Source organism: Schistosoma haematobium, chromosome 1 (genome assembly GCF_000699445.3).
Source record: "Schistosoma haematobium chromosome 1, whole genome shotgun sequence".
Classification (NCBI taxonomy): domain Eukaryota; kingdom Metazoa; phylum Platyhelminthes; class Trematoda; order Strigeidida; family Schistosomatidae; genus Schistosoma; species Schistosoma haematobium.
In genome coordinates, this window is record NC_067196.1 from 14,321,545 (window position 1) to 14,340,755 (window position 19,211).

At 33.2% G+C, this 19,211-nt stretch overlaps 1 protein-coding gene across 1 annotated transcript in view; it reads right to left on the minus strand.

Annotated features, from left to right (window-relative positions):
- UBR4 (Ubiquitin protein ligase E3 component n-recognin 4) overlaps positions 1-19,211 on the minus strand; it is a 128,786-nt gene that overhangs the window by 42,377 nt on the left and 67,198 nt on the right. The window contains exons 42-50 of the mRNA XM_051208646.1: positions 17,788-18,348; positions 13,907-15,133; positions 12,850-13,101; positions 10,751-10,778; positions 8,904-9,987; positions 7,386-7,944; positions 5,423-6,055; positions 3,185-3,544; positions 1,717-1,795 (exon numbers count right to left, since the gene is read on the minus strand). Of these exons, the coding sequence (XP_051073210.1) occupies positions 1,717-1,795; positions 3,185-3,544; positions 5,423-6,055; positions 7,386-7,944; positions 8,904-9,987; positions 10,751-10,778; positions 12,850-13,101; positions 13,907-15,133; positions 17,788-18,348 (4,783 nt within the window). The remainder of the gene's footprint in view (positions 1-1,716; positions 1,796-3,184; positions 3,545-5,422; positions 6,056-7,385; positions 7,945-8,903; positions 9,988-10,750; positions 10,779-12,849; positions 13,102-13,906; positions 15,134-17,787; positions 18,349-19,211) is intronic.

Genomic DNA, 19,211 nt, shown 5'->3' on the forward strand with positions numbered 1-19,211 from the left:
TCTTATCATTATTAAATTCCATTAATCTCTAAAATTATCACATAATTTAGGAAATACTTGCTTTTGACCTCCGACCTCGTAGAATCACATTGTAGCACTTAACAATTATCATAAAATATTCGAAAATAAAAATTACTCTAGCAAACAATGGTTTTAAAATAACTTCATCATAACACTAAACAGTTACAAGTCCGTAATTTCAATATTTTAGAAAGGCCAATAATAAGGCATGGCATTAATGTAACAATGTACCAATGTTATGATATATATATATATATATATATATATATATATATATATATATATATATATATATATAAATTCTAATATTTGCAATTCTAAAAGGTCATTAGATAAAGGTCTAGATGATTTGCAGTAAAGTGTTCAGTCACAATAAGTGGAATAGTATTATAGCAAAATTTAAAATGCAAAAATAATAATAACCATCATAAAGGTTTGTTGATGCAGTAGACCTTGTTCATATTTATACGTTTAATGCCGATAGATATTTGTTGAGTCAGACGACGTAGGCTTGTTCATTTAAACCTCATGAAACGAATACTTCAAATGTTTGTCGAAAATGGTTACATTCATAATGTATATTTCAGGTTTCGTATTACGGTTAACAATATTCAAACATGACCGATTATACGCACTACCTTTTATTATGATAAATAAGTTAATTTTAAAATGCAGAACTACAAATAATTTACAAGTGAAAACCGTAATTCATTTCTATGGATTTTAAAATTAACCCTATTGAAATCTAACGTTTTCTAAATCTTATTAAGAATGACTATTTAAAAAATGAACCTTCGCAAAATATTAAGTGCCTATTTATGAAAAATTATTACTTCATCAAATGATGGTCTACGGTTGGTTCACCTGAATTATACATACTGCAATCAGTAATTTATCATGATGATTTATTGATATGTTGATTTCTTTTTCCTATTAACAGACCATGTGTTACTAAAAAACTTATGCATACACTTCGGTGATAGTTTGTTTATTAATTGGGTATTCAACATTAGACTACCGACCTAATTCAGTAATCACTATTATCAAATATTCAAACCGGTTTTCAGTTCCGTTTTCCCAAAACTTGATTTCAATGTGATACATATAAGTACTCGTGACATTAAATCACTTGATCGGAAATCAAAAATTTATCCAAACACACATTCTATAACAGTACGATTTCAGTTGTTTTTTTTTCTTGAAAATTCTAAAAAAAATTTCAAGATTAACATTACACAAAACTAATTATTCATTATCATTAAATTTCAAATGCAAATTATGACATCCAATCACAGCACTTGATGCTATTTCGATTTCAACCAATCAGATTGCACAGATAAACAGTTTACGACCAATCACAAAATTAAAGGTGACAAAAATTTTGTTCATTTTCGCTTCAGTACACACTTGTAAAACAAGTAAACCAATCAACGATATGTAAATTTTTCATTCACACCCCACAATTTTTTTAAATGGGTGGTAGGGAATCATATTTGCCGGGCACTTAATGTCAACCGTGTTGTTACTTATACTATTTTAATAATTTTATCTGGTTGTGATGATAAGGTGTAGCAACTTGAACGGATGAACATAAATGACATGTTAAAGCTTACTTATGATTGGCTGATCCGTACTCAAACCAAGGTCATTCAAAAAGGGAACAAAAGGAATAAGCTATACAAATCAAAAACTAACCTGATGAACGAAGGCATAATCTTTGCCAGTAAGCTGTATTACGCACTGCTATCGCTAAACATAATGAAATATCTTCCAACTATGAAATGTAAACAAAAGTTTTAAAATAAATCTTAGCTTTGTAACTTAGACAAAGAAAAATATGGTAGCTATTATATTATATTATTATATTAAATGAAAGGTCTAAGATTTGAATAACAACTTTGTTTCTACTTCAGTTTAAACGAAAGGGTAGATAGAATTGTCAGTCATAAAAAACAAATCCTAGTGAGCAAGTTAAATTACATTAAACTCATGCAATATTAAGTTATCTATGAAAGAACTTGTTTTGTTTTTTTGATGTTATAAAATAAGTGGCATTAGCACGACACACTGAAAACCCTGAGTTTGCAAAGTATTCAAGATACTATACTATTCTATAGTCGATACCAACAGTTCTTATAAAGGTACTACTTGTTTAAGTCAAAGGAAGATTTATGGAAATCATTTAGTTGGAGATTGTTTGTCATCATAGAGAAACACTAACTGGATAATGATTGAAAACTAGATATCACCGGGCAGCTATTTCGTTCCCGTGTCAGGTGTTTAAAAGTGATAGGGAAGAAACTTTGCATGAACTAGGGTTTTGTGTTAGTTATTACGCATCAACGAAATGTACTTGCATATATTGAAGGAATGGATACTCTCCGTGGGACTCGAACTTGAATCACTTTGAAATGTCATCAATGAAATGTTTGGGCTATGACTGGTCTTGATTAGTCACTAATATTCAATAATCAATCATTTGGAAATATTTCGTTTTAGTTTAGGGATTTTTGAGCTTAAAAGGTCACGGGCTCCATATTAGAAGAAGATTATGAGTATTCATTGCCTATGAGTTCCAAATTATGAAGAAACAAATATTTAGTGCTTCAAGTTTTCCACTGATTTCAACACACGATGCAAACTAATAAAAACAAAATCTTATCTTAATAATCCAAATTCAGTTTAGAACAAATCCTTAAGAACATACGTCTATGTTAGTCAATTTGAATAACTTAACAGACAAGTGACAGTGGGTTACACACACTTGACAAAATATTTTATCACATGAACTCTGTTTGGCTCATATATCATGATAATGAGTTCGTTTAAAATTACAAAACAAAGAATTGAAGACTTATAGTCAGATTAACATTAGTTTTGAAATAACGATGTCCTTATGAAGTCAATTTACATTCTCATATCTTTCGAAGAACTATAAAATACCGGTCATATCAGTTACACATTTATTATGGCATTTATATTATCACATATATTGTCCGTTGTCAGAATTAATTGTAATGATAGTTTATTGATCTAAAAAGCGGAATCTCCTGTCTATTGATCGACAGCTAACTTTGTTTAACCACGAGTCTTTGTCTTCGTTATGTAGAGATAAAAATAGTCATGGTTAATGATGGAAAGTTAGTGAATGTTAATAACTTACAATTTCTCTTTGAGCTATATATGGTAAACGTAGCTCTTTGGCGAATACACCTTTGTCCTGTGACCAGAAAGAGGAACTTGAAGTCAGTCGAGGACCTTCATCAACAGTTGTTGCAGTACAATTAGTACTAAGATTAGGTTTAGAATTTACTGACAAATTATTTAGCTCATTTGAAGAAGTACAACTGGGTGTTGTTGATGTTCTGCCACAAGCCGTAAACTCCATAGATCCACAACCATTATGAATTATTAGACCACCAGTACTGACACAGATATCACGGATTCGTTGTAACAGTTTAGCTAAACGATGGACATCTTGTAGTTGTCGGTAACTTTTAGGTCCTACTATAGATATTAACAGCTGGAATACAAAAGGAATGTGAATAAATAAAGATATATAATAGAAATTAATTAATTGATTGACCATGAATCAGTGTAATCTACATTACTGTGATAAAGGAGTGTGAATGAGTGAGGAATAAGAACTGGGTCAAACTAAACATTAACATTCTAAGCTGTTGGTTGATAAGATAAAAATTTCTCCTACAACATATTTATAATCACAAATTAGAGTTTTTCCATTCATTTAGTTTAGTAAAATCTACTTGGTTATATTGATGAATAGTGGGATTTTTATTTCACCGGTGGCATAACATGATTCCTGATAAAAAAAATTAGCTACTCACCATTTTGCTTTTATAAAATATTTAAAACAAGTTGTAGAGTACAAAAACAACAAACATGTAGAGAAGTATTTATTGGTGAAATGATACTTTTACACGTAAAGTGCAGACAAAAACACAAACCGTTCTTAGTAACAAACTTAATTTATTTTCTTTGCAACACTCATTAGGCTGTATGCAAGTTTTTAACACATTAGTAAGAGGTTGTGGACATTGTTGAATTTCAGTGAAACACAAACCGATCACAGTTACACAACAAGTGAAGACAAATTAATTAAAGTTCACGCCATCACACAAGCTAGTGGATTTATGAACTTAGTAGTTGAGTAGATCACGCGATTACATTTGATGTGAGTGGTACGAGGTTCGAGTTCCGGAGTGAATAACAACTGTGAGATGCAGATACGTCCAGCTGACGAGTCTTAAACTGAACGAAACACATGTCCCGGATTCCCCTGCTAGTCACCATCCAACTCGGCTTAAAATCCTGTTGACTTAATGGCGATATCGAGGCGTTTCGCACAGGACGCATATATACGAAAAAACTGACTCATTGAGGTCCACTTCAAGACATACTTTATATGTGAGGGCTAGGGTGAGATATTATAGCCATCTGCTCAAACTAAAATAGGTGGGAGCTGGAGTCGAACATTTTCTCCAGTGGTTGAAAGTTGGATTATTTAACCACTAAGCCAGAATTTCACTGATTAACCAATAATTCACAAACTAAATCAAAAATGTATGTGCATAAATCACCGAAAGACGAAAACACAATAGAAGATCCAAATCGTACTAAAATACACAAATTATGATTTATTGACTTTGTGAAAGCGCATAAATTAGAATAATATTAATAAATATAGGAGTTAAGTTGAAAAAAATGTACCCAGTAACCTCTCTTAATACAACTATTAGTTAAAAAAAACCCAGATGAATTTCATTTATTGTTATTGTAAGTTCTTGAGTACATGAAAAAAGAATTGAGACAGTAAGAAAATTTCTAAAGCAGAAAAGATAAACTGTCTAGTCGATGGATTTCTACAAACTGCCAATATGTAGGTAGCTTTCATATATACCAGAAACTCCATGAACGGCATTAATCTACAAAGATATTGACTACAATACTGAGTCTTATCGGAAGGTATAAACTTCCAGACTGAACCTTATGCGATATTAGTCAACCATGATTAGATACACTGGATGACATGACTTGAAATCGGTCACAATGATTCATTATTGTTTGTTATTTCTTTTCATCTGAATCTTGAGTTAGGTGTCATATTCTTGAACTTTATTTATTCACTTTGTATATTCAAGTTTCCATCACAGTTGACAATATTACTTATGGTTCATAATATATCAATCAACACTTACTGATACATAAGAACTACCACACTGACTACAACATAATCACTTATAATATACACTTCAAATAACAAATTCCAATCATATATATATAATTTATCCTATGAAAGAGAAAGGTAACTAATTTTAATTGATATCTACCAAAAAGTCATTAGCTAGCAGAGAGAAAGTAACCAAAAGAAACAACTTACCGATTGTAATTCACGTTCTAATGGATAAATTAACTTTGAATTTTGTTGAACACCTTCCAAGTTTATAAATTGAAAAAGTTTACTGGAAACATTTACATTATTTGTACAATAATCCGAATTATTATTATTACCATTCTGTTGCTGTACATTTACAGGATTTGTTGCAGTAAATTGAGATTTAAATAGGATAGGATGACGCAATAGATCTTTATAATTGAATAATACAGAACACCATCGACTTTCTGATTCACTTGATAAATAAGAGACTTTAAAAGAATGATACATAGATTTCTCACTGTTTGATGATAATCCATTTTTATCTTTACATGTTGATGATAAAAGGTATAATAGAATATTTGGTAATTTAATACAAGCTCTAGTGGCTAACCAACCTAATTGACTCATTATTGGATTACCGATATAATCTAAACAATGAGATGAATTAATTAAAGGTAACCAACTGAGTAGACCTCTAGCTGATGTACCGATTACAGTTTCACCACTATTCTGTAAACTATACATGATACCTTGTAGAAGACCACATGCTAAAGGATTACTTATAGCATTTGGAAAATTATTCAAATATGAATGACTGAATCGTATTGCATCACATTGTTCAGTAATGTCCACTTCCTGAAATTGAGAAACCGGAAAAAAGGAGTGGTAACAATTTCATTGAAATCACAAACAGATCAAAGCTAGACGATCATTGGAAACCTTAAAGCACTGCATGGTTGTTTCATCCTATTGTGGAACATCTCGACCGCACAAGCACGAATCAAACATACGACCTTCAGTCGGACGCGTCAACGCCTAATTTCTAGACCACTGTGTGAGGATCCAATCATGTACAAGTAAAACTTCAATCAATCCACCATATTGTGAGACCATCTTCTAATGTCAACAATCTCAACAAACCTATACTGACAATAGTAGCATTATTTCAGCGCTGCAGAACAAAACAATTTAAACAATTCGCAAATTTGAATATGTATGATTTTCTATTTTATTCCGGATTTCACTCGATCTCCCATCTGTCCTGTGTAAAATTTAATGCTATAACTCCAAACATTTCACTGTGAAATACTGTCAATATTATCGACTTTCAAAGGTGGATGCTAGTCGTTGTATAGCATGCACAATTTAACACTGTAATTATAGCTATCATTATTAAATAATCAACCGATTTACAATGACTGAGTAGTGACAAATGTCATGTACGTCAAGCATGTTTTAGTGCTGACAGAATTCTATCGATCAGGTTGAAATGTAGTTGCTAGTCTAAGTAACTCAAAAATGTGTGTATTATGTTGGGACGCAAAGCGGAGGTTGTCTATAGTCAACAGGAAATGCTGGAACCAGGTTCTGTGCTATTTGACATTCATCAGTAAAGTATGTCTGTAATCTTAAGGAAACTAATGCACAGCGAACAATCAATTGTAAATACATCTCAGTTCCACAGGACGATAGTCGCAATCCGAATAACTCAGCAGTAGCGACTGTTTGTGAAGCTAAATGACGCAGGATCGAACCCAATAAAAAGCTCTAGTCCCCTCAAGATTACAAACACAAATTGTTGAGTAGTGTCGAATAGCAAAAAACCTACATCCAGGGTTCCCTGACGACCTAACGAATAACCATTTTATATTTAAAATTATGTTTGTATAGAATGTCCTATTTAGGTTAGCAATTTTCTCGAAAATTCCAACAGAATAATGCCAAGTTTGATTTAAAAATGACAAAACATTCTAAGAATTTTTAGAAATTTGGATTTTAAAAAAGTTATCAGTTCCTATCGTCTGACAGTGGATACACTACTACAGACACTAAGCAAAAGAGCAATCAGTAATAACTTCAAGAATACACTTCTACATACACAATAACAAATTATTATGCTAAAAATTAGCATTTGATAAAGCGAAATATACATAAAGTCAACAAAAACAAAAAAGCAAAAACCTACATTTGTAGAACAACTGGCGCTAGTTAGTTCATAACTTTTAAGCAATTGTGTATATAATACTTCTATAAAAGTTAAACAAAATTCTATGATTTGATCGATTAATGCACGCAAATCAAGTTCATTAGACAATACATGCATTTGATCAGCTGTTGTTGTTACAGTTTTCTGGCTGAACTGTTGTTGTCCTATAGATGATGAAGACGGAGCCGATGATAATGTTGGAGGTTGTGTCATTTTTCGACAATCATTATCTGAACTGCATTCCTCATGTAGCCATAAATGAATTAAAGAGAATGAATTAGAACCATCATTTGAGGAAGATAATAATGCTGATGATGGAATTGATCCAAAGATTTCTATTAATGCATATAATTGTAGTACTATAAATTCTAATAATAATAAGGTATCGGAATGAATGATTTTTTCGAAATTTTCACGTAGATTATTGACACCGTACAAATCTGTTTTTATTGTATACCCATCGTTATCAGTAGGCAAAGTTGAAACAATTTGTATTAATCCATTAATAATTGCTCGAATGAGCTGCTTCAATGTAATTCTAAAAAGAAAGTATAAAAACATTTTGTAATGAAAGTATTCATACTAAAATCTATTGACTACTGCGTTACAGAAACTTTGAAAGAAAAAACAACAGAAAATATAGAAATAATGATAATCACAAAGCAACCAATAAAGTAAAACAAGTAAACAAGGAAGTTATAGCGCGAAACCTTTGCATGTAAGGCACCTGGCTTTCAAACTTTGGGAACACAGATCCAAACATTTATCCCATTTGATAGCCGAAGCACTGTTTGCATCTATTGTGAAACGACTGAATGAGTAATGCAGATATCAGGTATATGATACCTGATAAAGGTGGCAAATTCTTTAATGAGGACGTGAATATCAACCACCTAAGATGGTTGTAGAACATAACATATAGTGTATGACTTGAAAATAAAGACTGCTGATTTGTGTGTTTACCTAGAATTGAAATTATTATTAAGTGGATGATTTGTCGTTTCGAAAGTGTACATAGTCGTAGTCAATTCAAATATATCCCCTCTATAATTCATATTGTTTCAAGAATTACATAAGTCTGCTTAAAATAATTAGCAGTCAAATTATTATCGAATCACTTTAGTTTGTTCATATCTATTTGGACAATTTCACTTGACTTACAACCCAACTTGACTAATTACTGCATTACTAGTAATTAAAACATTAATGAGAGCTAAGAATCTGAAATTCATATCTTATATTGAAAACAATTTATTTCCCTCAAATATATCTTATTTTGTTTTAATTATTGATTTAAAGATGAGTTTTTACTTTGAAGATAACTATCTAAACGAAACAGTACATCAATCAGAGAAACAATAGATAAAAAAGACTTCATCCTGACACAAGATTGTACACCTTAAGATATCTATAAATCTTACAGGTAAAGTTATTACTATGATCACAATAACAAGTATTACAATAAAACAATGAATTAATAATTTTAAAATTTCTCACTTGATTTTATACAGTAGTTGTTTAATGTAATCCAAATAAAATTTATTCTGATAGTCTATATGATTGCATTTTATAGTAGTGGACACTGAAGTAGATTGTACATGTTGTTGTTGGAGTACTATTATCTCTGCATTAAGTTGACATGCATTTCCATGTAAAATACGTATTAAACTGATCACAAACTGTAGAATAGGTACAAATTGTTGACTATGACCAGATGATATCGATGATAATGTGTTCATACACTTTGATTGTTTAATTATAATATTATTCCATTCATTTGATAAATAATTTGATATATTTAAACAAAATAATAATGCTAAATTTTGTCTATGATATTTTGAGTATAAATTTGTATTGCTCAAAGTGTAATTCAATAAGGATAAAATAGTCTGTTTATCATCATTGTTATCCTCATTATTATTGTTATTTTCTTGATTCCGAAGATTTTTAAGATTATTATTGTTGTCTGAATGATCTAAAACCTGATGATTAACATCCTTAGAATAGTCATCAGTGATGAAATTTGGGTTATGACTGGTGTCCTGAACATCATTATGATCTGCACAAGTATTTTCAGGATCATGAACATCACCATCATCATCCTCATTATCATTAACACCATCATCGTCTAGACTTATAGATTTTGAATAAAAAGACGACTTTCTTCTACTATAACGATATGAATTTGGTAAAATATTTGATTCCGGTGCACTATCATCGTCATCACTGCTCATAATAGTACTGCTTATTGATTGTAAATCGTGATTTTTATTAGTTGTGTGGCCGCAGTTTTTGGTAGTGATAGTAGTGCGAATTGTAACATTGGAAGTAGGAGTAAGTGGATTTCCACTATGTGTTGCTTCATTAAATGTCATATCACAAGGTTTAGATGAAGACATTGTTTCATTATCAAACAAAGTGTACAAATCAGAGAGGTCTTCTTCTTGAACAGCAACACCAGTACCCGCTACAATAGTAGTGACGAAACCATCATCATAATTGTCTTCAAAATCATTTTCATGAGTAACAACTGATTGACATGGGTTTGATGAAGCTAAAACCATTGGTTGATTAGATGATTCTGAGTGAAAAACAACAAGATGATATTGAAAAGGAATTAATACACACATGAATGCATCAAATTATGCATGGAATTTTAAATGCAAAAGAGAAGATTTTTTAAAAGAAAATTGTATGTGGAAGATGATAACGTAGAATGATTCATTTGATCAACCTGATAGGCCTTGTATATTTAAAAGCTTGAAATGAAGGAGTCAGCTTTCCCACTGGAAATGCACTCACATGGTCATGCATATACAGCCACTGCCAGGGAAGTCCTATTCACTGCCTTCTTGCGGTGGGGGGGGGTCGTTTACGGAATTGAGAGGACGAAAAACTTATTTCCGGAGCTTTAACTGGGTTGGTGGATACGGACGATCGATCCACCTAGGGGAGTTGGAAAACCCTGATTCGAAATCAATGGTGCACATGGGCTCCAGGATCCTGAGGGAACAAACCGCGTGTAAACCAATTGCTGGTCACCGGTTACCATGGTGATGCATTTCCTAACGCTGCTCTAATGCCTTATTAGATTAGATTCCCAAAATTAGATCTCTAGGTCAAAAGCTCGGGGAGTGGTCCCTTAAGAAAACCATCTGCTTCGGTTCGAGCCCTCACACAAACTGAAAGATGAAGTGTGGTGCATAAATATTTGGTGGCTCCTTGTAACAATGCGTGTTTAAACAAATAATAAATAAGAAGATTCCAATATGTATCTATCTCGAATCGAAATCAATCTAAAATGAAAACAAACTACAACTATTTGTTTTAATACGAAAAATTACCTTGAACAGAATTCATTGTCCTTTCAGGCTAAATGAAGCAAGAGAAAAAAAAGGAAAAAAGGTTGAATTTTTTTATTTTAATTAAAATACACTGGAAATATGGTTAAACACAAATAATACTCCTAGTAAGTAGACGTAAAATATGATAGATGCAAGCTTACAATATTTTTGTCTGTAATAGGTAGCTATAACGGGAATAGTGTATTATTATATTGTGATAATATGTTCTCACATTTGATTTATATATATATGTACGCTTACTAGTTTTGTACATCAAATAAAAGAAAACGACGTAATGTGTTCTTTGGTCTTCCTCATTTTCTTTGACCTTCAGGATTCCATGTGAGGGCATGCCTTGTTACGTAGTTTGGTGCTTTCCTCAATGTGTGTCATATCCACTTCCAGCGACTCTTCCTGATTTCTTCCTCCACTGGGATCTGGTTTCTTCTCTCTCATAGTAGGTTGTTGCTAATAGTGTCTGACCAACGGATCCGAAGTATTTCGCGTAGACAGCTGTTAATGAACACTTGTATCTTCTGGATGATGGCTTTCATAATTCTACAAGTTTTCGTCCCATACAGTAGAACTCTCTCGACATTTGTATTGAAAATCCTGACCTTGATGTTGGTCGACAGGTGTTTTGAGTTCCAGATGTTCTTCAATTGTAAATATGCTGCTCTTGCTTTGCCGATCCATGCATTCACATATGCATCACACTCACCATGCTCATCAATGATGCTGCCCAGATATGTAAAGGTTTTTACATCTTCCAAATCTCCGTTAAGTGTGATTCGATTGGTGCGTCTAGTGTTGTATCGGAGAATCTTGCTTTTCCTTTTGTGTATGTTGAGACCTACTGCTGCTGAGGCTACTGCCACACTGGTCGTCTTCTCCTGCATTTGTTGTTGCGTGTGCGATAGAAGAGCCAGATCATCTGCGAAGTCTTGATCATCCAGCTCCATCCTAACTGTTCACTGTATCTCATTCTTCTCCCCAGATGTTGACGTCTTCATAATCCAGTCGATCACCAGGAGAAGGAGAAAGGGTGAGAGTAAGCAACTTGGCTTGACACCGGTCTTCACTTCGAACGAGTCTGTCAACTGCCCTGCATGCACGATTTTGCAGTTTAATCCATCATAGGAATTCTGTATGATGTTGACTATCTTCTCAAGCACGCCGTAGAGTCGAATAAACCTGCATAGTGTTGTCCTGTTCATGCTATCAAATGCTTTCTCTTAGTCAATGAAGTTGATGTAGAGTGATGAATTCCATTCAACTGATTGTTCCACAATGATCCGTAGAGTTGAGATTTGGTCTCTACACGATCTATCCTTGTGGAATCCTGTCTGCTGTTGGGCGCATTGGCTAGAACGTTTACAATAAATATGGTTTTGTTATATCTCGACGAGTAGAATATTGTATTTCTGATGTTTCGTCACTCAATGTAAGTCACTTTTTCATTGTAAATAAATAAGAACTCAACACTATTAGTGTACTCTCGCTTAATGCGAAAATGCTAGCTTCCTGACAAATTGTGAAATCATTTTTAATGTTGTTTATTGACCAAGTAATCAACTTCGTGGTACACTTTATACATGAGAGCTAGTTATATTACCGAGATACCCAAAACGAAAATTGACTAGTGCATGGTGCTTGATATAGTTGCTGAAAGGGAAAATCTGTAACTGCAGGTAATAAAAAGTCGTACCATCAGTCAAAAATTACCATAGTGTTGTCGTGACTACATTTGATGACTCTGACGCTTCTACTTCATTAATGCTATCTCATCTAGTTTAGAACTGAGATATGGAGTAGTTACCATGTCTTAAATAGATGACGAAATTAGCGATTCTCACAATGCCAAAGTACTGTATAACAGTATTCACACACACGTGCATACAAATCTGTGGTAAAAATGACCACTAGACAAATTTTTAAAGCTGGTAAAACTAGCATTTATGCAGTGAAATAGTATTATCTTAAAGACCCAATATATTATCATGTATCTTAATGTTTTTTCGCTCATCGTTAGAGCAAAAAGTATAACATGGATTAAAAATTATATGAGAAATCAAAGAAAATATTTTTAAGTATCTTACTGGGTCTGAAACATTTGGTTCAGCAGACCAACTTGTTGCATGATCTAGCTGACTGCATTCTGGGGAATTTTGTTCGTTGTTTGGTTGTTCTGTGTGATCAGCATTTTCATTTCCGGGTAAGGAGACAACTTCCTGAGAAACAGATTGAAGGCATGAAGTATCTCCCGACTGTTGGTCGTTCACTTCAACATTATCTCTAGTACCTGGACCACCTTGATCACGCAGACTCAACTGTAGGGCCAGTGTAAACAGCTATAGAACAAAAAAACAGCAGTGGCGACAGGTACGATCAAAGCAAGAAAAAGAATATATGAAATTATTACATAACATGATGAAACAAGAAAAGTTCACTGGTGAAATTTAATACTACTTCAGCCGGTCACAATGAAATGTGGGTATCTTTTCAATTTCCTGCGCATCTGGAGTCCCATTAGAGGTACCTCGGCGGTTGTTACATTCCGTCTGGTCACATAGTGGAAGTATACTTCTACTTGAACAACCAAGAAATGGAACTGGATGAGTAGTTATCTTGTAGACAGTACAACATGACCATATAATTTAATGGACAACTACCTCAGAACACATATGTCCTTGCTGTAACTACTTTTAAACGCGTTCGCTCTGTATTTATAAGCAATTACCGTTGGTGATCGAGATTTATGGGACAAGCTGAATTGTGCTATTTTCAACAATCAACCATTTCCCATCCTCCGGTTACAGAGGGTAGCATCGCTGCAGATAATGGGGTTGACCAAGGACACCACTTTACTGCCTTCATATCCCTGTATATTTGGTAGTACGACTTTACGCTCGAATTATGAGTTCACCTGTTTTATTCTTACCATTCTTCAATCGACCTGTTTAACATGGTAGTACCCTAAGAAACAAGTAATCCAACCAATATAAATTTATTAGGCAATAGCAGTACATTATATGAGATATTTTGTAGTAGGAAAGTAATTAAAAGCTATAAATATAATCAACGTCACTGAATTGCATAAATCCTTTTTTTTTTTAAATGACTACATTATAAAACTTAAATTAAGAAATTACATACCACATCTTCTTCTAAATTATCTGAAAAGGCCCACATATCTAATCCTTCCTGTGCATCTCCGATATCCAAAAGATCTTGATTTATATCGACCGCTTCTTCTCCATTATTAGTTTCTTGTCTTTGTATATTATCGCTTGTTTGTTCATGTATATTTTCCTCATCCATAACATCATTCCTTTGCCATTCTCTAGAAGGGTTGATATTTGTTACGGTTCTAGGTTCCCTTTGCATGGTTCTAAAGGTATTTGATTGAAGATTACTACTACTAGGTGTTACGTAAGATTCATGAACTTGAGCTTCATGAATTCCTGACGATATGGTTGTCTGAGTGGTAGAGGTCAGTGAATTTGTAACTGATAAATTTGCCCCTGAAGTTGTCGCTGTAGTTGTTGTATTAGTATTTTGATTTGTTCGTTGTGGTCTGTTTAGAAAACTTCTATACTCAGAAAAATTTATTCCCAGTTGATCGATAAGAGATTCTTGACCATTCACAATGGATTGACCAGATTCTGCAACCAATTGTGCTAACAAGAGAGCCATTTCACTGGTTAAATTTTCACTAATACCTAGCCTTAATTGTTCATCACTATCTTCCTCCTCATCCTCTTCATCATCATCATCCTCATCCTGACATTCACCTTCTTCTTCATCATCCTCATCAACATCATCGTTTTCATCTTTCTCATTATCCATTTCTATGTTATCATTATGTTGTTCATCTTCAGGATCGTCATTATCGTCATCTTCATCATTATTATCTTCTTCATCATCATCAACATCCTCATCATCTTCTCCACCAATATTTTCAGGTTCAGTTTCTAGAATTTCATCGTTTTCATTCAATCCCAAATTGATTCGAGAGTCGAATTCGTTTTCACCACCAGATTCAGAATCGGCAACCATTTGTCGAAGTGAAACAATACGTCGTGAACCCCATATTCGTCTACACAACCGTAAAATACGATATGCTCTGTCATCATCACTTTCTTCACGTAATGCTGAAATGGATGGTTCAATTCCACCTAAATCAAGAAATTCCGATAACAGATAATTATCTGAATTATTTAGGTCAGTATCTAAATTCATATCAGATTGATCACAATCTTCTACAATATCATTTTCCATGTCCATAAAATGAATAGGCTCATTAGCATTGAAAGTTGTTGTACTATTACTGATAAGTGATCTGGTTTCACCCTCCCATATCGGTATGGAAGGAGGTTGATTCTAAAATTATCATAGTAAGAAGAAACATAAAGAAAAAAAGAACGGAATCATTGATGTATTTCTCGTTTTAAATGATTTAATAATATAGTACCAAGATGTTATGCAAACAAAAAGGGATAAGTTAAACACAGATATATCAATGGTGAATTTTTTTCAATAACCTTTCTTTAATTTCTACGTTTATAAATTTAGAATAATAACCTAATGGAATATTCGAGTTAAAGGTAAACACATCTTTTGAAATTATAGGACATGAATTCAAAATCGATGAACATATGAGCCAGGTTCTAGATTGCTTATGATGAACTGATATTATTAATAATGAAATATTCGAAATTATATTTCAAAATATATTAAAGATGGCTAAGTTGTTGAGATACTACGTGTATATGTGAATCTATGTACTTGGGAAGGGACTTGTATATATGTGAAGGCTGAATAATGCAAATTGAGTTTCTAAATTATTGTAAATTAAATAATTAGAGTAAGGTATATACTAAACAGTAAACATTCATCAATAGTAGTCGAAAATGGTTCCATAGTCATTATCGTTAATAATGAAGTACGTGAATGTATACCAATTCAAACCGCTAGTAATTGATATTATCACAACAGAAAAAAATAAACCTGATAAGGAGCAGGAAGGCGAGTCAGACAGTAACGATCAATGCAGAGCCTGTTGGAGGTAGATATAATTGAGCCCAGATTATCATATCACATAAGCATGATTCAATGAAAGTAACAGAACGAATAGCAAAGAGATCGAAATAATGTAGTAGCAATGGTAATAAGAAAGATTGACCAATGACGACAAAGCGCGAATAAACATACGAAGTCCAATTCAAGATCGAAAATAAGATATAGAGTGAATGCGTCTGAGCCTATGGGAACGATTCTGAGTCATGTCGACCAACCTATTAAATTATTGGTTATAATAATTATAAGGAGCCCCAATCAAGTAAATTATGTCTAGCAATATGACTCAGGTCAGCAGTCAATGACTCCATGATTGTACGCGAAATTTAGATTTCAACACCTACTTCTTGGAGCAACAATATATATATATATATATATATATATATATATATATATTGCAGTAACGAAATTAAACTCAAGAAATGTAATTCAAAAGGGACAAATAAGACAAAACAACCCAAGCCATTGAACAAAACTGAACAATAAAAAACTGTAAAAACATCACAAATGAAACAGATTTGCTAAATTCAAGTCAAAGCTCATTGGAAGAGAACCAATACATAAATGTATTCATGAAAACTGTAGTCGAATGTTTGCGACAGTCAAAGAGACAAGCAAACACCATGGAAATGATCATACTGCTAGTCAAACAATAGAATTGTCTCTGGATGAATATAAATGCTCAGTTACTGACTATCTTGAACAAAAAAAACAAATGATCGGTTAAAAGGACATGACAACACACGTCATCCGCAACTCGCACGTTTATTCACCTATGTAATGATGGTAGAAATGCAGACGAAGCAGTGACAGAAACAACAAACACAAATCTCCATTTCATGAACACAAGAACTCCCTGCTGATCAGAAATACAGCGATCAATCATTGTTACTTGGTTTTTAAATGATCAGTAATCATACGTCAAGGATTAAGAACGAAGAGGTGCACGAGAGTAGAAGTCAATCGTACCTTAATGAATGGTTTCATAACACATGTTTACTGAGTAAGTGTTGGTGTCCATGTAGGATTTTAAAAGGAGACTGTCCTTCCAAACTTTGGTTGATGTAATATGCTTAAACTGCGGATTTACACGGCCTCAAACAGGATATCAAACTATGGTTCACTGTATTGTACGCAAGTGTCTGAAATGTGGCTGCACAAGCTCACTCATTCCTCTTTGTGCCTACACTGAAGTATATATTCGATGAAGTTCACTAGGTATGTTGTATGCCAGAACAATGACCAAATATCGTAGTTCAATCAGAACTCAGATGTTGACACCGTGTTTAATTGAGGGACGAGCGTAAATGTATCAGATCGTACATAAATGGCTTTCTGTTATGCTAAGCACATGTAGATATTTAAACAGGATAATCAACTTATACGAATATTTGTCAATATTAGAACGAATAGTTTGAAAAAAAATGGGCACCGAGTATAGAAAAGTCAGTATATATGAAAATTATATTTGAATTATTCTCAGGGATTGTAATTTAAATAATTACAACTTTTCGTCTAGCAAACTTGTCTGAAGAAGTCAACACACGTTTGCTGGACGAAAAGTTGGAATTAGTTAAATTTCAGTCACTGAGATTAATTCAAATATAATTTTCAAACTTAAGAATGATAAACTGCTGGAAATTACATCTTACGCCTGACTGACATCATGGTTTGAGAACTTGATCTCTGTTACTTTGTTGTGCACACTCTACGCGCCAACATCTTGGTAATTCATCTTTTTTTGAATTACCATATTCCCTTCATATTGTAATCACCTTTTAAACTTAATTGGTGGGGATCCACGTCCAACTGAGATAATGAAATTCTTTAAGGTTTAAATCGTTCCTGATGACTATAAAAATAGAGATCTATGCGCATACTAAGGCCTAACATAGAATCACTTAGGTATTTAAAAAAATTGTGATAACCTTACATGCAAAATTTGATATAAAACTTACTAAAATTCTTAAGAAGTGACTTGACCTTCGCTGCCTATTGCTAGTAGTACCTGATCGAGAAGACCAACGGCCAATAGTTTCTTGATGATTGTCAATTAATGACGTTAACTGATGACTGTCGACGTGATCCAGATCATCGAGAGAAATTAGTTCCCGTGAGCCGGGATTTTCTTCATTTATTAAAACATCAATCAACTGACTAGGATGTAAAGAATGATACTCTCGTGGAGGACGTCTACGACCAGAGTATGGAGTTGCTCTTGATTGAAAACTACGTCCAGAAGAAACAGTAAGTGTTGTTGGTGTATTTGAACCAAGGGAAGTATATGAAAGATTAGAGCCTTTTACGGATAACAAATCAGTGTCAGTATTCTGAGAGATATTTCTCTCTGAGAGAGGTTTAGCGAATTTGCTCTCACTGGAACGTGACACACTTGATTTTCTATAACAAGAATTATAACGATGACTCAGTGAGGAATGATTTTTAAACCAAGTTATACGACGTTTTGGTCTTGCATTAATAATAAGACGACATAAAGCATCACGAGTAGCAGATGACACCTGTAAATGAATAAAATTGAGAAAAATTCAATAACTTATATAAGCTATAAATACAAGTGAAAGGGAAGTGAGTAATTTATGTCATACTTACAGGGACAATGGATACTGTGGTAAGTTTACAAGCTAAAACCAAAACAAAACAATTTAATGCGTTAAGAAATCTGTTTTTATGAGCGAATCATTTGCAAATGACCTCATTCAGAGAAAGAATAATCCACACTACACAGATTGGATTAAAGCCCGGTTGACATATGCAAAACACAATTGGTGTTTTCTGCGCGTTTTACGGTCACAAGCAGACTGAGCATGTTATATTGTTAACTCTCCTAAAAATTCACTTTCTTATGCTTGTGAACACTTTTTAGTATGGTCATACAAGAGCATAGATGAGACTATCAACCATTCCATTCCAGCAAATTGAACCAAGTAGAATCATCAGGCAGACACCATCTTGTCATTTTCAGTAATCTACCATGTTAAGAATAATCCGTAAATGTGACTTTGAGGTATTCAAAAAAAATTGTGATGCAAAATGGTGAAATCCTTGAGCTATCCATCTAAAAAATAAATGAGTCTAACCTCTTTACCAACCTAATCGAACAGTCATTTTTATCATACTATGACTCAATAAGGCACATGTACATAGTCTATTCGTTTGTACATTTTTAAGATCTAAACTCATTAAACTTTGGTGAGTTATTTTATTTTATTACATTTGTAAACCTTATTTAGTACACTGAAGTGAGGAAGATTTGCAGCTTATGTAGATGATAATGTTGGCATTGAATGGTTTAATTTCGAAGTATTTTATTATGCTTTATGACCACTGATCCGAATCACGTGATAAAACCATGCATCAAAAT